The 20494-nt window shown below is 45.7% G+C and overlaps 2 protein-coding genes across 5 annotated transcripts in view; one reads left to right on the plus strand and one right to left on the minus strand.

Moving 5' to 3' along the window:
• Positions 1 to 1441: 1441 nt before the first annotated feature.
• LOC307074255 (uncharacterized protein) lies at positions 1442 to 4658 on the plus strand (the record flags this gene model as incomplete). Its single annotated transcript, XM_079734273.1, has 4 exons — positions 1442 to 1588; positions 1786 to 1920; positions 2161 to 2345; positions 3569 to 4658. The coding sequence occupies 4 exons, from the start codon at positions 1442 to 1444 to the stop codon at positions 4656 to 4658; spliced, it is 1557 nt and encodes a 518-aa protein (XP_079590399.1).
• A 463-nt stretch (positions 4659 to 5121) lies between these two features.
• The window catches only part of LOC307075023 (dystrophin-like), an 81430-nt gene continuing 66057 nt past the window's right edge, over positions 5122 to 20494 (minus strand). For 3 of the 4 annotated variants that reach the window (XM_079735507.1, XM_079735508.1, XM_079735509.1), the window contains 10 exons: positions 19850 to 19961; positions 19522 to 19658; positions 18802 to 18840; positions 18098 to 18163; positions 15097 to 15162; positions 13224 to 13382; positions 11965 to 12208; positions 10458 to 10572; positions 9625 to 9714; positions 5122 to 7827 (listed from right to left, as the gene is read on the minus strand). In XM_079735507.1, the coding sequence (XP_079591633.1) occupies positions 7730 to 7827; positions 9625 to 9714; positions 10458 to 10572; positions 11965 to 12208; positions 13224 to 13382; positions 15097 to 15162; positions 18098 to 18163; positions 18802 to 18840; positions 19522 to 19658; positions 19850 to 19961 (1126 nt within the window). In that variant the 3' untranslated portion in view covers positions 5122 to 7729. The remainder of the gene's footprint in view (positions 7828 to 9624; positions 9715 to 10457; positions 10573 to 11964; positions 12209 to 13223; positions 13383 to 15096; positions 15163 to 18097; positions 18164 to 18801; positions 18841 to 19521; positions 19659 to 19849; positions 19962 to 20494) is intronic. The other variant, XM_079735510.1, reaches the window with a different exon arrangement.

The raw sequence follows: 20494 nt of genomic DNA on the forward strand, positions 1-20494 counted from the left end.
GCTTCCTGAGCGCTCTGGACAACTTTCCTTCTCCAGCAACTGGATTGGAGAGCCGGTTGAGGTAAATCTGATTCAGAATCTAAAAAATCTCAAAATTGGGGGATAGAATATAAACAGTTTTATGACGTCTAGGGCCAAATGCACAAAGTAGCCTATCCAAAGATTAATGTTAAGAAGTTTCCTACGAAGAAATTCTAATACAGTTCCTAAGTTCCTGTTCAGTTCCTTCAAGTGCAATATATTTTCCCAAGAACTTTTCTTTTTTGTCTTTTTTTATATCATGCATATTTTAAATCATTGAGAAATATAACACCTTACAATGAGTTGAAATAATTAAATCAATGTTATCAATTAATATCAAGGTATTACTTATTAATGTTAAAACTTAAGACAAGCAAACATTTACCTTAAAGTTGAGAATAAAATCACGAAGAAATGTGAGATCTTGATTTTTAAGAATCCATTTTGTGCCGGCGGCTGCGCGGCGCAACATTGTATCTACTAGATAAAATGTTGCGCCGCGCAGCAGCCGGCACAAATGGGTTAAATCGAAAAAAATGTACCTAATAATTTGCTAAAACGAAAGATACAAACATTTATAAGATACATTTTGTTCTGTTTTTCTAAGAATAAAACTCACAAATAATCAGATACTATCGTGAATCTGGCCCTTGGTGTCGTGTTTATATATATATTTGAACAATAAATTGATTTATCAACATGAACTCTGTAGTCCTAAGGTCAGTATTTACAGTTGTGTGGCCAAAGTGTTGACACGGCAATCAGGGTAAGGTAAATTGCACACGGCGAGGAAGGCTACCACATGCTTACGGTGTTTGTGTTCTTGGCTTTCTGCTGTTTTTGTACTCTTTTTTTTTTTTTAATCAGGAAAGATTTTTGTGCTCCGCTAGGTGAACACAAAGGCCATGGCAACAGCTTCGTAACAACCGCTAATTCGGTTTTTCTGGCCGCCCCAATCTGTGTTCCTCAATGCACTTCAATGACGGTTAAATAACAATACATTGGCATATCTCGTGGGTAATATGCTGCTCGTATATTGTTCAGCTCGCTGAAGCGGGAAACACACGGGACAAAACGGAAAGTCCCAAAAGGTTAAGATGCTTAGTCGCTAGTTATCCCAAAAAAATATTTTGCCCGCCCAAACATGCATTAATCAATAAAGTAAACAAAAATATTCTCTCTCAAATTCTCTCTCATTCTCTCAATACATTTTTCTGCACTTATATTTTTTGTTGATGCTTTAAATATCCAAATTGTTGATATTATTTGCATAATTAATGTGTAGTCAAATTTGAATTGATCAAACCATCGATATCATTATCAAATCCTTTTTGTTCCTTCTCCTAGGTGTTGCTCCCACTGAGTTCAGGACAGCTAATCCCTTGCTAGCATGAACACAACTGGGGGTTGCATGTCCTCCATGCCGTTAGGTTACGACTCCATCTTACAAGCTCCTTACATCGCCGCCGAGCTGCTAATCGCACTGGCCGCGGTCATCGGGAACCTCCTGGTGTGTCTGGCAGTGAGCTGGAACCGGAAACTCCGGACCGTCACCAACTACTTCCTGGTAAGGAGCGTCATATTAGAAATGTTGTCATATTTGAAAAGTGGGTGTGCAAGATCTCCAACTAATTTTGCCTCAACCTTAAAATCCCAACCCCAGTCTCTTTGTAAAATAAATAAAATCAAAACAAAGGCGGCTAGCCTTAGATAAGGTGGCTAGCCTTATCTTAAAATCTTTCGTTCTTTCTCTTTGGTGTCCAGGTGTCGCTGTCGGTAGCAGACATCCTGGTGGGGCTGTTGGCGATCCCCTGTGCCGTGCTGACGGACCTGGGTCGACCCCACAATGACCTGCCCCTCTGCCTGGCCCTTCTCAGCATACTCATGGTGCTCACCCAGGTGGGGAGGAAACACAACCTGAAACAACTGTTCAGCTATTCACTGTTCGGTCAATTAGGTCCGAGGAGACGTTTTGATTCAATGCCACTTACAGTGCGATCCGATATGTCATTAAAGAGCAGGTGGTGCAGTGGTTCCCAACCTTTGATCACTTGAGGATTGAAGTTCAAAACGAACCTCTGGACTCTGCCCCCCCCGACCCTCTATCTCTCTCTCTCTCTCTCTCTCTCTCTCTCCCAGGGCTCCATCCTCAGCATGCTGGCGGTGGCAGTGGAGCGCTACGTTGCCATCCTGCGTCCCTTCCACTACCAGCGGGTCATGAGCCCCAGGAACGCCCGGTTGGCTCTGCTCCTCACCTGGAGCCTGGCGCTAGTCTCGGGGTCCGTGCCCCTCATGGACTGGCAAAGCCAGAGCCACGGCGCTGGGTAAGACGCCGGAGAGTCGTCGTCCAAGTGGGTCGGCGGTGGTGGTGGTGTTTTCTCGTGATGCATTGCTTGTCGCAAGATCCCGGAATCGAGCAGCTGTAAAGCCTCGTGCCCACTGCACCGTCTGTCAAAGGACGTCGGAAGGCGTGGCTGACGGATGGGGGAGCTTTCCAGGGTCGTCAGAGCCCGAGTTGTGTCACAGGGCTTACATTTGCATACGCGATCTGATTGGATGACGGATCCGTCGCTGCCGAAAAAGTTGAAAATTGTTCAACTTTTTGACGGCGCCGACGGATCCAACGGAACGGACGGATCCACAATGCATTGCGCGTCCTTCCCCATTCAAAGTCAATTGGGATCCGTCGACGGACGGATGCAGTGGGCACGAGGCGTAACTCTGAACCGCAGCACCTCTGAACTCAAGATAATCTCAATTCTAGGACCCATCTCAAATGAGAATCCTCCCTGTAGCAGCCAATAATGTAAAAACGGCCAATAACGTAATAACTGCCAATGACGTTATAATTTAAATACAATAAAGCCAATAACGTAATAAATTGCCAATAATGTCATAAAGTCATTGAACCAGTAACGTAATATTGGCAACGTCTGTGCTGTATAGATCAGTCTACCAGCCCACCCAGTGGACTGAAGTAAACGTTGCTCATCTATCCAGCACAGATCTAGGTGGACACGCCCACTAGTGATGTCATATGGGGCCGATTTTCGAAACGGCTTGTAAGGCTGATCACACTCACACCTGGTGGTATAATATGTCCCCTTTAAAGAAATGTAGAATGTCTTATATCAAGTGAAAAGATTTGAGCGCTTCTTACAGCACTTACCTCACTATGATATCGACCGTAAACATCATTATTGGTAATGCATGACGTGGATCTCCATCCTGTGTCTGTAGAGGAGTTACTAGGAGCGAGAGAATGCTTGAAAGGATGTGTGTTTGGATTGCTGGATGAGGATTGTGTCAAATAAGAAAGGGTAAGTAGGGTTAAATTGACCTGGAGGGATGGATGGAAGAGCATATGAATGGATGAGCTTACGAAGGATGATGGATAGATGACGGATAGACGGCGAGAAGACGGACGGATTCACCTTCCGATGATCGCCAAACAAAGTAGGGGAGTGAGCTGGAGGTCCGGTGCAGTCGGTCACACATCAGTAACTGACGGTGACGTTTTGTGTGTTTCCACCGTCCACCACTGCAGCTACTGCCTCTTCACCTGCGTGGTGGACATGTCGTACATGGTCTACTTCAACTTCTTCGGCCTCCTCCTCCTCCCGCTGCTCTTCATGTTCATCATCTACGCCCACATCTTCTACACCATACGGCACCATGTGCGGCGCATCGCCGTGGCCAGGGGGACGCCCTCCGAGGCCGACCCCGCGGCCCCGGCGGCGGTCTCCGTCACCAGGGACGGGGGTACGAGAGGCCCCGAGACACGGAGCGACGGGCCCGAGCAGGGGGCCCCCGCACGAGGTGCTGCAGACTCCGGGGCGGGTGGGGCCGCAGTTGGGGGGAGTGGACAAAGAATCCCCCCGAGAAGCGTTGGAGGTGAGGAGGTGGGCTTCTCTTCCAGGGGGGCCACTCGGATCAGGTTCGGAGAGGGTAAGAGGGTCCGGGTCGGGGCCGCCGTGGAGGGACCAGATGGTGTGGTTGAGGAGGAGGGGGAGGATGGACCCGCCAGGTTAAAGGCTGTCAAGGCGGGAGCTGAAGCCGGGGGGAAGAGAGCTCGGAGCAGGCCCGTGGACCGGGCCCCCAGGGGGGGCGTTGGCAAGACGACACCCGGGTTCGAGGCTCTGTACGAGGCAGGGGGTGCGCGAGAACCAGACCCGGGTGAACCAGCGGGCGCAGTGGCCTCCAAACGAACGGCAAGCGGGGCCCCAGCCCAGTCCTTCAGGCCACTCATCCAAACAAAGACTACTGCCGTGTTCCGGAAGATGTCGAGGCAGTCTACTAGCACTTCCTGCTCCGGTTCGGACGACCGCCCATCGGAGTCGACGGCAGAGCCCAACAAACCAAGCGCTGCACGGGCCCGGCTGGAAATCCAGAAGGCCACCTCCCTCTTCCTGGTGCTCTTCCTGTTCATGGTGTGCTTGATGCCCATCCACCTCATCAACTGCATCCTTCTGCTCCGGCCGCAGTGCCCCGTTCCCATGAGCATCACACTGGTGGCCATTTTGATGTCTCATGCCAACTCGGCGCTTAACCCCCTGCTGTACGCCTACAGGATGAGGTCCTTCAGGCACACACTCAGAGGAATGTGCTCGTGGAGAAGTACGCCGAAGCACCACTAGAGGGCAGTGAAGGGTTTCGTACGTACAGCACATCAATGTTTCTGCTGTATGTTCATTTGACACCTTTTCCTTCAATTATAGCTGACAGATGGCTCTTAAATCTTACCTACAGCACCTTTTGAGTTTTTTTTACTCTGCGTGACTTGAGTAAGTGATGTGTGTAAAAACCAGGACAAAAAACACATGCTTTTTAAAACTTTACAATTTGAAATCACCAAGCCTACCTTGCCTTTCGCCACACAAATCTCAGAATTCTGATTTTAAACTTTTAACTTGTGGCCCAAATCCTCTTTCGTAGCTTTTTATACTGTATAGTGAAACTTTTTTTGGTCCAGTGTCTTGTTTATTAGAGACACTGTTTAGCTAAGAGACAGAAGAAAACATTAAAAAACTGCAGAGCATCATTGACCAAAAACATGATCATTCATTAATAACGGTTAACAACAACACAACAAACACTGAAGCACTTCAACATAACTGCGTGCTTTATTGATATACAGTAAAGCATTTTATAATACAGTAGTAAGGCATATATTTGGTGGAATCTGATATGTTGTGGAGTATCGATGAGTAATTGAAGGGCGGAAGAAAATGACAAACAAAAAAAACATGGCGGGGTCGGGGAGAAAGAAATTAAATAAGGTTAAAATTAAACATTATAACTCAATTGGAGACCCAGTGTGTGATTCAAAGCACCTGATCATGCTCAGAGTGTGACGTATCGACGGTGCTGTTTGCATCTGGACGATTTTTTTCCAGAACTGTCTCGCGTTGAAGAAAACAAAGACTGCATTAGGTCACACATGCTGAAATAAACACCTCACACAGCACAAAACTCAATATTTCAGATTATCGTATTCAACCAAAGAAAAAAAAAAACATACGAGCGAGCGCGTCCAAGTTTGCTTGTTAAAACCACAGATAACACGACTATGTACCGTGTGCGACAGTAGCAGATACTAGCATGCTCCGCGATTGGCGGTTGGCCAACGGTCACTCATTCGACAGGAAGAGAAAATCATTTTAATGATTTCTAGTTGTGAAGACTGTCTGATGAAAAACCAGCCCACAGGGAAGAGAAGGGCGTCCATCTTGACTTTCAGATTGAATGCGTGGACACACACAGGCATCTTAATGTCAATCGGACAAAGCCAACGCTTATTAATGTTGTTTGTTAATTGAAAGAATTTGAAAGAAACAGTTACAACTGTGGAGGTACGATGAGTAAATGCCTTGAACCATAGAGATTATAAAATTTGAGAACTCAATCGAGGTAGAGCTTGCTTCATCTGCTCTCCTAGAACTTCGATCGCTTCTTGGGAAAAACAATTCTAGTTTTGTTAACATGTTTAAGAAATTTCGTTTTTTGAGGAAAAAGGACCTAGGTAGTAGCCAGCCAGTAATACTGTCATGCGTCCATTAAAATGAAACAAAAGAAAACAAATATACTACATTCTCCTCTTCCAGTATTTTCTAACAAAATCAGTTATGCTATGCTCTATTACATACAGTATGTGCTCCTAATGCCTCAGCAAAAACACTCCAACCTGAACAATGAGGCAATTTCCAAACCAAAAGAAAAAAAGAAATACATGAACCCTTATTTTAGAAACGCGAGATCTTCATTGCAGTGATGTAAAGCTTGCATTGCATTCCAGTAAATTCCAGTGCTAATAACATCGATAGATGGAGTGCACTTACACAAAAAAGGCCCAGTGCAGAACCATAGAAGCAATGGACGTGAATTAAAAACGCAAGTGCAGCAGTTATTTTTCTAGATAAATCCATATCTTAAAATCACAGAGATTCTGACTACATTGTATTGTCATCGGAGCTATGCTCCATCAAGATGCCGCTGTTTCATGTTTATGCCAAGTTCATTTCATGAATATTCCTTCCTATTAGCAGAAGGCTAAAGCAAGTAGATCGCAACATTATCAGAGCCGTTAAGCTACCTCAAACAATAGTAATTAAATGATGCTAGAGTTTTGATTTAAAACCCAGTTGAATATTAATCAAATGGATTATTCACAATAGCTTATTTTACGAAAATTCAGAATGGGAACGCGAAAACTGATTGTGGTTCAGTTCAGTTTAGTCAGATGACATACTTCAACGTTCAGTTTAAATACCAAAATGTCGTTATACTCAATTTAAATAAAAAAGGATCAAATATTTCCCTAAATGTGTTTCGTATTGCTCAGCAACCTCCTGGCCTTATGGCAGTTCTGAAATGGGCCTTTTTTTAATAACTCTATGGATATAGCACTTGGTCTTGAAATTAAATATAAGGTAGCCATGACTACATAATCCCTTGGGACGATGCATTATTGGATGGATAGCTGGATGGTTGAATAGATGGATGAAGATTAAAAAGATGGAGGGATGGGTTGGTGGAACGAAGATGCTTTTATGCAATGTGGAGGCTGGCAACCCTCCACACACACACAAACACACACAAACACACACGCACACACACACGCACACAGGACAAAATCCTTAAACATCTTGTCGTTAACACACACTTAATTCCAGAGTGCCCGTTTTGCCTCGACAGTAGTATATATTCTGTTGTAGAAAGAGATGTTCCTCTTAGAAAGCACCCATATGATTACAATCATTCTTTTTCATTACAAATGTCTGAAATGCGTCCTTTTTTTCAGTTACAAAGAGATGGCAAATATACGATCACGTCGAATACATGTATTTGTATTTAGTCTTTCTTTGATTTTTCCCTCCGGTTTTTTTATACAATTGCATAGAAGTTTATAAACCAGCCTCTGTTAATAATAAAACCATTTTAGGACTTTTTTTAAGAAACTACTGAAATCTACAAGGTATAATTTTTGTCATTTTCTAATTGTTTTTTTTATGTCATTGCGTGTAACTGCAGTCCTTCACAAAAATAGACGTTATATATATTCTCTTTGTAAACTGTGTGTTCAATCCAGTTGTTTGACTAGAAAAGCATGCGTTTGATTGGTGAGGGAGGGGGGGGCCAATGGAAGGCGGGGAGAAGGTTGGGGGCGGGACATTTGGAGGGGAGGGGCTTGGGTTGTTTGGCCCTAGTGCTAATCCCCGTTCTGCTCGTCTGTCATCACGTTCACCAATGACTCCATGGCACGACCTAGGTCATCGGCCATGTGGAACAAACTGCCCACACTGGGACCTGGAGGGAGAGAGAGACGGACATAGTGAGATTTATTCTCTTATTTTTTTTGTATTTTACATGTAGCCAACTTTAAAGCTGCCGTCAACCATTTTTGGTTGCCCCACTTCATTTTGGTTGAATATTTTTTTTTTGTTTTTTTTATTGTGTTTTGATTGAGTTTCATGGTTCTCGTGTTTTTGTTTTACTACTGGCTATTGCTATAGCTTTAAAGGCACGAGAACAATGAGACTAAATCAAAACACATTTTAAATCAAAAACTTGTTTGAGCAGAAATTGCAGACTTCAGCTTTAGGTCTCTTTTTTATATATTTCAAAGTGTTGACATACCTTAAATATTCCAATCTGCTCTTACAAGTTCACCCCTTCTGAATGGGCCTCATGGTAAATTATTATGAGTACAATCAGATAATATTAATTACATTATTTATATTTTTGTGAGATACTCTGCTTGCTTTTGCAATGTCAACATTTGTTTTGCCTGCCAATAAAGCTCTTGTGAATTCGATTGGAGAGAGCGAGAGAGAAAGCAATAGAGCGACAGCGATAGAGGCCGTGGATTAATAATATTGAATGACGCATGTACTCATTTAAGGTTGACAATAGAAAAGCTTGAATGCTTTGTACACAATGGTCTGCAGAAGGTTATTAAAAGAGGCGGACCAGGATTTTCCTGTTAACAAATGCACATTCTTTTACTTTTCTGAAGAAAAAAAAACAAAAACTTGCATTTATAAAATGACTATTATTTTGATACTCGAGAGTCAAAGTCAAACGAGAGAGACATGAGAGAGAAAGAGAGAGGTACACAAACATATGAGAGACATGAAAATATATGAGAGAGATACATAAATACATAAGAGAGATATGAGAGAGAGAGACAAAGACATAAAGACATGAGAGAGCTAAAGAGAGACAATAACAGACAGAGACATAAATACAGAGAGCTATAAAGAAAGACACATAGATAAAGGGAGAAAGACTTAAAGACAGTGAAATAAAGTTAAATAGACTTGAAGACAAAGAGAAATATAAAGATGGAGCGAGAGAAAGACATTGAGAGAGACAAAGACAGAGAGAGACAAAGACATTGAGAGAGACAAAGACAGAGAGAGAGTTAAAGAGAGAGAGACTACGACAGAGAGGGAGATAAAGAGAGAGAGGTAAATAGAGAGAGACAAAGGCAGAGAGGTAAAGAGAGAGACAAAGACAGAGAGAGAGAGGTAAATAGAGAGAGACAAAGGCAGAGAGGTAAAGAGAGAGACAAAGACAGAGAGAGACAAAGACAGAGAGAGAGAGGTAAATAGAGAGAGACAAAGGCAGAGAGAGATAAAGAGAGAGACAAAGACAGAGAGAGATAAAGAGAGACAAAGAGAGAGAGATAAAGAGAGGAGCGACTGACCTCTTACAGGTGTCCCCGTCTGCCTGCTGGGTCGCGGGGAGGAAGGAAAAGGAAGGAAGGAAGATGGAAAGAGAGACGGGGAAGAGAGGAAAAAAACACATCAGCTGTGTGACACACCCACCCAGGACGGAGACCTGACCTATAACCTTTGACCTGTTGGAAACAGTCGGTGTCTGAACATAGAGAAACTTACAAAAAACGTTTTGTAAACATATTTGTTAACTAACCTTTGTTAACTACGAAGAAGGCGCATTTTACAGCTGAATTAAATATTAGGAATGCTTAAACGCAGGACTTAGCGTTGATATAAATCAGAACCAGTCTACAATGAGGCATAGTTGTGACCTTTTTGGCCTTCCACACGTGTGTGAGTGCATGTGTTTGTGTGCGCTCACCCTGGCTGTGGGGGAAGGAGTTGTTGAGCTGCTCCATCACCTCTTCCAGTCCAGATGCATCTTGGGAGGGGCTGGACAGCTCATCATCTCCTGGAGCGGAGGGAGGAAGCCATGATCAGGGACGACAACAACAACAACAACAGCAAATTAAACACACTAAACGGTCTTCGAAAAAACGGGTAAACAAAGTAATTTCACCAGCAGACTATCCTTTAGTCTGTATTTAGCATTGTCCTTTAAAGCCAGGGAAGGAAATTTGGAAAAACCAGTCAGAGTAATATCGATTTTGAAAGTATCCAACCAATGTCTTTTATATAATCACATTCCTTGCTTCAGGCCTCCCACCCAAGATATGCGGCTTCCTCGCTAGCTTTAGCAATAGCGCTGCCTAGCCTTGTAGACGACTACAGTCGTAAGGGCACGGGCAGAGTGCTAGCAGGTAGCCGGTACGAGGTAGACTGAAAGGCTAGCCGGCCAATCATTTCATTCTGGTCGAACGAAACGATTGGACAGGCTTATTAAAGGCCTGCAACAGCACCAGATAGCAGATATTATTTTTTTTTTTATTGTATTTAATGAGTTCTGTCGGGATGACAACAGATTTTCAACCAAAATGACAAAAGCATGCTTCTCCAATAAAGGCCCTGTCCCAGCTTTAAACCTAAAGTTGTGGTCGACGTGGATGTTATTCGGTGTATTCTACCGAGGAACAGCGTCCCGGCTCCCCGATTGGGACAATAACGTAAAAAAATAAAATGAACTGGATGCCTAAAAGAATGGATGACGGTGGTGGTTGTGGAGGCGCGGAGGGCTGATTGGCTGAGGGGTCTCACCCATTGTGTCGTTGGTCTGGCTGGCGGCCATGCGGAGCAGTGGGAGCGAGGAGTCGGAGCGCTGGGAAGAGGTGGAGGGGGAAGACAGGGCTGTGCCGTTCACCTTGGAGTCCGTCTGACACGCACACACGCACACACACACACGCGCACACACACAGACACACACGCACAGACACACACACACACACACAAACAGACACACAAACACACACACACAGACACACACACACGCACACACACAGACAAATAAACACACACACACACGCACAGACACAAACACACACACACATGCACACACACACGCAGACACACATACACACACGCACAGACACACACACACACACACAAACAGACACACAGACACACACACACACAGACACACACACAAACACACACAGACACATAAACACACACGCACAGACACACACACACACACACACACAAACACACACACACACACAGACACACGCACACACACACACACACACACACACACACACACACAGACACACGTTACAAACAGATGTGAGTGGGTGTCTGTGTGAGTGAGTGAGTGAGTGATTTATAGTTCAGGTTTAATATGTATAACAAGTTCCAAGCCTGTGGATATGATATAAATGTCTAACCTGCTCTAGTAGTAAAATACAGTGTTTCATATAATAAAATATATTATATTGTATAGTATCTAACCAGCTCCAACAGCTGTCCCTGGAGGTATACATTATAAAGTGTTTAATATAATATATTAGTATATGCTACACGTGAACCTCCTAAAATGGCGCAATTTGATTGGTTCGCTGTCTCGGTATATTGGGCTCTGTATACCCAACACGCTCATAAAAACAAATAAACCGCTAATAAAAACAAATAAATCCCGGCCAAGTGTTCACGTGTAGTATATACTATAACAATTATTCACCTCAGTCTCCGTGAATAGTGGGGAATAGCCCCCGAGAGCGAAGGTCGGGGGGGCTATTCCCCGCTATTCACAGATTATTATTCCACACTATTTACGGACTATTCACTTCGCCTTCGGCGAATAATTGTTAAATATACAATACAATATAAAGTCTTAACTGGTCCACTGTTAGTATATATTATATAGTGTTTCACGCTATATAGTATCAAACCTGCTCCACTGTTAGTATATATCATATAGTGTATAGATTATATAGTATACATCTAACCTGCTCCAGCAGCTGTCGGAGGCGGGGCAGCTGATGTTGTTATTATACAGTATACATTATACAGTGTTTAACATGGTATAGTATCCCACCTGCTCCAGCAGCTGATGCTGTTAGTATCCAGTATACATTATACAGTGTTTAACATGGTATAGTATCCCACCTGCTCCAGCAGCTGATGCTGTTAGTATCCAGTATACATTATACAGTGTTTAACATGGTATAGTATCCTACCTGCCCCAGCAGCTGTCGGAGGCGGTGGAGCTGATGCTGTTAGTATACAGTATACATTATACAGTGTTTAACATGGTATAGTATCCCACCTGCTCCAGCAGCTGCCGGAGGCGGTGGAGCTGCGACTCCAGCTGCTTGTTGTGGTCCTCGAGGATCTGCATGCGGGCCTCCAAGCGGCCTTTGTGCTGCCTCAGCAGCTTGGCCTCGGCCAGGAGCTCCGCGTCCCGCGGGCTGGGGGGCGACGCCGGCAGCATGTGGGGGGGCGAGGGCAGCGGGGACAGGCCCTTGCGGTCGTGGGCCCGCTTCAGCCGGTCGTACTCCCCCTGCAGCTTCCTGTGGGGGAAGGGGGGGGGGGGGGGGGGGGGGGGGGGGGTGAGAGAGAGGGAGCGAGAGAATGAGCTGTATTTATTTATAAAGGTTTTATAGACGGACTATAAAATGTTTGATAGGCGGATGTACGGTACGGCGTCCTCTGTAGGACAGTGGCGAGCATTCGATCCCACTGAGAACGGTTTTGTGTGGCGAAGCGATAAATCCCTCTGCTCCCGTGCCTCTGTTTTTCTGTGTGTTTGTGCGTGCATTCGCAAATGTGTGCGTGCTGGTGCGTGTTTGTCTCTGGTGTGTGCTGGCGCATTGTGTGTCTGTCTGTATGTGTGCTTGCGCGTGCGTGTGTGTGTCTGTCTCCATGTGTGTCCTTGTGCGTCTGTCTGTCTTTATGTGTGTGCGTGTGTGTCTGTCTCTGTGCGTTCTTGCGTGTGCGTCTCGGTCTCCATGCGTGTCCTTGTGTGTGTGTATGCCTCTATGTGTGTGCTGGTGTGTGTCTGTCTGTCTCTGTGTGTGATTGTGCATGTGTGTCTGTCTCTTTGTGTGTGATTGTGCATGTGTGTGCGTCTGTCTCTATGTGTGTGCGTCTGTCTCTGTGTGTGCGTCTGTCTCTGTGTGTGTGAGTGTGCCTCTGTGTGTGTGAGTGTGTGTGTGTGAGTGTGCCTCTGTCTCTATGTGTGTGCCTCTGTCTCTGTGTGTGTGCGTCTGTCTCTGTGTGTGTGCGTCTGTCTCTGTGTGTGTGCGTCTGTCTCTGTGTGTGTGCGTCTGTCTCTGTGTGTGTGAGTGTGCCTCTGTGTGTGTGTGTGTCTCTGTGTGTGTGTGCCTCTGTGTGTGTGTGTGTGTGTGTGTGCCTCTGTGTGTGTGTGTGTGTGTGTGCCTCTGTGTGTGTGTGCCTCTGTGTGTGTGTGTGTGTGCCTCTGTGTGTGTGTGTGTGTGCCTCTGTGTGTGTGTGCCTCTGTGTGTGTGTGTGTGTGTGTGTGTGTGTGTGTGTGTGTGTGTGTGTGTGTGTGTGTGGGGGGGGTACCTGTTCTCCTGCTCCAGGTCGCCCAGGACCCTCTCCAGCTCCCCCTTCTCCTCCGTCTCCATGGAGATGAGGATCTGGGCGGGGCTGCGTGGCTGGCTCTGTGGGGAGCCCTGGCTCAGAGACTGGCAGTAGTGCTGGATCAGCATGTGCTCGTCATCGCTGCACGCACACACGCACACACACACACACACACACACACACAGACACACAGACACACACACACAGACACAGACACACACACATGCCCAGAAGCACACACATACACACACACACACACACACGCCCAGAAGCACACACACACACACACACACACACACACACACACACACGTGCCCAGAAGCACACACACACAAATAGACACGCAAACCCAAGAAGAGACACAAACAAATACACACAAGAAGACACATAAGAAGAAACACACACGCACAAACATGCGAAGACACACACACAAACACACAGACACACACTCACAGACACATACACAATCGCACACAGACACACCCGCACATACAGAAACAGAAACACACGCAAGCACGCAACGACACACACAAACACAAAGGATTTCATTAGTTGGGGAACAAAATGTGAACAAAATAAGAATCAACCAAAATGACTGAAATTCAGCTCTGCTACTCTATTCCACACAAGCAGGAAGGAGCTACAGAGAGAGAGAGGCAGCTAGAGAGAGAAAGAGTTCTTTTCAACCCTTCTTTTGCTTTACAGTTTTAGTGGTTTTTGGCAGGCAGTACCTGAAATACTTAAATGTAAACGGGAATAAGGGATTTGAAAAAATGCCAAAAAAATAAAAGACCTCCAGAAACAGCTATCAGTGAAGATAAAGCTGTTGAAATGGTTTGATTCTGACAAAGCCGTCTGGTGTCTGAACAATCTGATATTTTAGTCAAGGTCTTGACAGATCTAATCAACAATGTACCCTCAAACACAGAATGGGTTATAAAATCTGTTATGTTTTCCAGTAGATAATGTAATGTTCAGGTATTTCAGTGTGTGGCCGGTGAACCGTACATCGATCAAACGGCAGATATCCCAGTATTGGATATAGTGCCATGCAAGGATTGTCAAGCTAGGTGAGTGTACCACCAATAAATACGTGTTTACACTTAATTAGGTGTGTATACCAATAAGATATGTGCCTATATCACTAAACTAGGTGCACCTAGCACTAACTAGGTGTGTGCATCACCAAGCTATGCGCACACTTAGCTAGCTGTGTGTAGCACTAAGCTAGCTGTGTGTAGCAGTAAACTACGTGCATACAGACAGCTATATGCTCGGTACATATAGAACTACACTTGGTGCATAAAGCACTACGCTAGGGTCTGTCTAGTGGCAAGCGGCAATCATGAAACAAGCGAATTGGATTCGCCGCGGATTGCAACAGGGTTGCAGTGTAAGTGAAATGGAGAAGGGTAAGATTTAGTATAGAGGGCTACATCCTTTCCAGATTCCCAAATGAAGCTGCCCCGCTCTCCCCCCTCGCTCCAGTCACCTTCTCTCTTTGCTTGGTTAAATACATAAGCATTTCACAAAGATAATTGGAGTACACACAAAATAAAAGAAGAACAAATGTGTGATTGTATTACTCCAAAGGATACTGGGCAAGAAATACATCTTCTGTACAATGAAAGGCCCATATCCCTACCAATTAGGACTTATTGATGTTAAATAAAATAATAATAATAATAATAATAATAATAATAATAATAATAATCATGAATGACCAATTATCTAATTGCAATTAACCAATCAACAACGATCCAATGATGGGAGGGCCAGCCCGCCTGTGATTCAGCCTGGCAGGATTATACACACAAACAATCCAGGAAGTGTAAAGCATCAAAGCGGTTCTCACATGCTCTCATTGGGAGAGATGCTGTCGTTGAGATACGTGCCGTTACGGTTCTCCATCTCGGCTAACCTGCAAGGTGGAAAGCAAGAGATAGACAGCGAGAACCAAGTCAGCATCAACAACGTAGCGCTCCAGACACCTCCGTTCCCCAGGTAATTCCCGGACGTTTAAAGGTGACATATAACACCAGGTGTGAGAGTGAGAGTGATTAGCCATTACAAGCAGTTTTGAAAATGTGCCTCTGTGCCTCTGACTTTACAAGTGGGCGTGTCCACCTAGATGTATGAAGGATAGATGAGCAACGTTAGCTACAGTCCACTGGGTAGGCTGGTAGACTGATCCATCCAGCACACATCTAGGTGGACACGCCCACTTGTGATGTCAGAAGAGGCTGAATTTTTTAAATGGCTTGTAACGGCTATTCACACTCACGCCTGGTGGTATAATATGTCAACTTTAAAACCCTGTCCTTCTTCCGCAGGGATTCAGAGTTAATAATACGTTCACTGCGTTTATACAGGGCATTTCAGGACCACCAATGCGCTTTGCGTACTTGAGGAATACGCTACCTCATCCAATAACCCCTTATAAAGTAATCTTGGGATACGAGTCTGCTGAACAACTGTTTCAGGTCGGAACACCCGGCTTCGTCGCCCAGGTCCAACCGATCTCGGGGTCAGACCCTTAAACCCCCCGATCTTATCGTGGTCAATCCGATAAGTCTTACTCCACGGCTAACGGGATAACATTTGTGAAGCCCAGGGAGGGCCAGGGGGTTTCCACGGCAACGCCGCAGAACATTCCATACATTTCAACGGATTCGACTCTTCTTTTTTATTTCCCGTTTATTCTGAAGGAGATAAGCGATACGTGGTGACGCGCTTTGCTGGCTAGACTCCTAAGGTACGACACAATCGACCAAGGGTCTGTAAAAGTGAGGCGTGGGGCTAATATTTCCCACTCCTGACGGAGGGGGGGAAGAAACTGTAGGGCTTTGTCCATACTTGCCTCTGGTAATTATCGGTCGACACAACAGCAGCGGGATGCTATTCTGGGTTTCTTTGTCCTGGTGACCATTTAGTCTAGAGATGAGGTTCCCAACATTTGTTTCGTAAGCTTCTTTTTTTTTCTGATTCTGAAAAATCGGCGTCTTATAAATCAGTCTCCTGCCACCCCAAAAGGGTCCCCCGAACCACAGGTTGGGAAACGCTGGTTCCAATGTTCTTAGACACCGTGGCCTACGAGGCAAACCCACTGAGCAACAGAGACACCCCAGCCCTGCTGGTGGAGTGACAATCACTGTTAGATCCACTGTTAGTTACTTTATGGATAGGGCATGGCTGAGGAAACATAGCCACAAGAGGGTGTGTGTGTGAGGAAGTATGTATGCATGAGAAAGTATGTATGTGTGTGTGTGCGTGTGTGCGTGCGTGCGTGCGTGCGTGCGTGCGTGCGTGCGTGCGTGCGTCCTAGCCCCAGGTTACAGTGGCTGGTGTCAAGCGTCCCCTGTCTCTGGGATCAAACGCACAGCCTCTAGCTCCTATGCTGCTATTTATTAAGTGGAATGCCAGCACCCCCCCCCCCCCAATACACACACACACACACACACGCATACCTCGCAGCGATCTATCGGCTGATTGATTGAGAGAAAGATTCATTGTTTTGATATGACTGGCTGCTCTCTTTTCCTTTTGCCCTTAATTATCATTCCTCTCACATCATTAAAGGTCCCATGGCATGCTACTTTATGGATGCTTATATATAGGTGTTAGTGGGCCCTTAATACAGTATTTGAAGACGTTCAATAAATTCAGCCTTGGTGCAGAATTACAGCCACTTCTACGAGCCAGTCCCACAATGAGCTTTCCACAAACGTGCCGTTTTTTAGAGGCGGATCAAGGTGGAGGGTGGGGGTGTGGCCCTGAGCAGCTTGCGGCCACGGTACCATGCGCTCGTGTTCACAGTGGATGTATCGCAACGGCTCGGATTCATCCGAAGGCGCAAACAGCTTTCGGCCGCGTTCTGTAAATATTCTAGTGAGCATTCTAATATGCTCCGGTGGGAGTACTGGAGCTCTATATCTAAATAATATAATATGATATATATTATCACGGCCAAAAGCTGTGTGCGCCTCCGGATGGTATGATGAATCTCAAACGACTGCGTCGGGTTCTCACGACGTCTCTGGCTCTTCCACGTCAATCTGAAGCACAGACTGAGCGGCGACGTGGAGGAGGAGAAAGGGATTGTTGCCGTTTGCCGACTCCCGGTACTTCCCCAACGAGGCTCGTAGTGGGGCTTGTCTCGGCCACGGTTGAGAAGGAATTGAGGGGAAAGGAATTTTGGCTTTGACTCGCTGAAGTTCTGATTGAACAGCGACATGGAGGAGAAAGGGATTGTTGCCTGGGATTGTGTACCGCCGGAGCCCAGCTGCTGGGGCAACACCGTGGTGGGGCAGCGGGGCTGGTGAACTCATATCAATGTTACAAAACCTCATAAAGTGAAATTTTCTTGCCGTAGGACCTTTAACTAACAATAATGTCACACTTTAACCGTTGTGTATATGTACTCGATGCTATATACTATATGAACTGTATACGCTCCTGAATATACTTATTTGAATGAATACCATTGTATAGACACAGAATGTGTTCAATTTGCAGACGTCATCTGACGATTGTCTTAAAAGCAAGATACGCAGTAAACAGTCAAAAAGACGGTCAAACTTCTAACCTTGCTGGTCCTCTGATAGCTACTCTGCATTCTGCCTAGATGTGTTTTCTAGAAACTCGCCGGTGCCGGTCAAAGATCCATGACCTTTGGCTCATATTGATATATCCTCAGTCTTACCTGTGAGTGGCTTTGGATAAAGGTGTCAGCAGAATATCTAAGTGTAAAAATGCTTTTGGAATTTAAGAAAGAAAAAAAAAACGCTGACGTGCTCGGATGCGTCCTGTGTCATTCCGGTTAAGTCTCCCCGCGGATCGTTTTTACCGGTTCTTACCGGCTGGCGTAGTGCTCAATGCGAGTGTGCGTGTCATCATGGGAGAGCTGGGGGGAGGAGCCAGGCCTGAGAGATCGGGATAGAGGTGGATGGAGAGAGAGGAGAGAGAGAGAGAGAGAGATAAAGTCAAGCTCAAACCAAGTCTCTAGATATCAAAACTATTTGTGGAGACACAGCTGAGACGTGACACACACACACGCACACGCACACACACACACACACACACACACACACACACACACACACACACACAAAGATGTGCGTGAGCGCAACGTGATGAGGATGAGGTGCGGGATGAAGAGCATCCTCGTCATTTCGACCTATAGATTACATACAGTGCGCACAGGAAGTGACGTCACACGATGAGCAGAGACACATGTAATTAGTTTCTGGTGTGAGTAAGAGAGAGTGAGAGGGAGTGAGAGAGAGCTCAGGAACCAATCATGAAAATCTATTTGTTAAAAATAATTGCACTATAGTGCATATACTCCACACATACATACATACAGAAATAACTTAACTTATCTGTTCAAAGGAGATCTTTTATTCTGGATTCTCATGTATTTAGTATGTAATATTCAAAGATTCAAAAAATTTATTGAATTAGAATTCAATGTTATGAGAGGCAGTGTGTGTGGTGTGTGCATGCGCTTGTGTGTGTGTGTGTGTGTGTGTGTGTGTGTGCGTGCGTGACCTGTACTCACAGATTTTCTACGGGCCAGAAGTTGATCAGAGTGACAGGACTGCAAGACAAAAAGATTGTGGAGATGATGACACAGGAAGTGGGAGGGGACCACACCGCAAAGCATGATGGGAGACGTAGTGTGCACAGCAGCCGGGTTGTGCGGCTCAACACAAGCAAAGAGAATGTAACACAACGAAATACAAATTGTAGTTGCGGCAGACACGCACACAAAATCGTCTCGTTACAAAAGAGCAGGTTGTGAGAGAGGGCATATTGGGAATTGAACCAAGAACAGAGAGCACCTTCAGTACGTCAAATACCCCACGTTGTCTGTTATCGTGTTGGCACGGCTTAATCAGATGTTCTCCAACAGTGTGTGACATTGTGTAAGGGAGAGAGTGAGCGAGTGTGTGAGAGAGAGTGTAAGAGTGTGTGTCTGTGTACGACAGAGTGTACGGGTGTAAGAGGGAGAGTGTGTGTTTGTGTAAGTGAGAGAGTGTATTTAAGGGAGTGAGTGAGTGAGTGAGTGAAAGAGAGAGTGTGTGTATAAGTGAGTGAGTGAGTGAGTGAGTGAGTGAGAGAGTGTAAGAGAGAGTGTGTGTATAAGTGAGCGAGTGAGTGAGTGAGTGAGTGAGTGAGTGAGTGAGTGAGTGAGTGAGTGAGTGAGTGAGTGAGTGAGTGAGTGAGTGAGTGAGCGAGTGAGTGGGCGAGCGGGCGAGCGCTGGTGTGGGGTCCTTACGTCTCCATGTTGTCTCCCTCCAGGATGGTCTGGACTGGCAGGTAGCCCATGCGCGGGTGCTTGGCGAAGTACCGCTTGGTCCTGAACTTGTTCTTCAGGACCTTCGCAAAGTCCCTCACGTCCTCCCCTGACGTCGTCTGGGGGGGGAGACATAGACAGAGAAGGAGAGACATAGACAGACAGACAGACAGACATAGAGAGCAAGAGACAGAGATTTATAACAGGTTACAAAGGCAGACAGTGACACACAGACGAAAACGGCTTTGTTTAGCACACGCACACGCACACACACACACACACACACGCGCACACACACACACGGGCATACCGGAGTGCAGTATTCCACCATGGGGTACTGCATCTTGTGGCCCTTGGCAACTCGGCCCGAGAAGAAGCAGCTCTGGCAGATGTCATAGTTGAAGTGTTTCAGACTGCGGTACCTGGGGGAGGGAGACACAGAGAGAGGAGAGAGAGAGAGAGACAGAGAGAGAGACAGAGAGACAGAGAGAGAGACACAGATCACGAGAGAGAAAGAGGGAGACACAGAGAGAGGAGACAGAGACAGAGAGAGAGACAGAGAGACAGAGAGAGAGACACAGATCACGAGAGAGAAAGAGAGAGACACAGAGAGAGGAGAGAGAGAGAGAGAGAGAGAGAGAGACACAGATCACGAGAGAGAAAGAGGGAGACAAAGAGAGAGGAGAGAGAGACACAGATCACGAGAGAGAAAGAGAGAGAGAGACACAGAGAACGAGAGAGAGAGACACAGAGAACGAGAGAGAAAGAGACAGAGAACGAGAGAGTCACAGAGGAAAGAGACACAGAGAGAGAAAGATTAAGAGAGAGACAGAGAACCAGAGAGTCACAGAGGGGGAGAGAGAGACATAATATTATCTCACACTTTTCAAACACAAGTACAATTCCTAGTTTGGTTGATTATTCATCTGCTTCGGCGATGTAGTGTAAATGTTTA

Source organism: Pollachius pollachius (genome assembly GCF_949987615.1).
Source record: "Pollachius pollachius genome assembly, chromosome: 4".
Taxonomy (NCBI): Eukaryota; Metazoa; Chordata; class Actinopteri; order Gadiformes; family Gadidae; genus Pollachius; species Pollachius pollachius.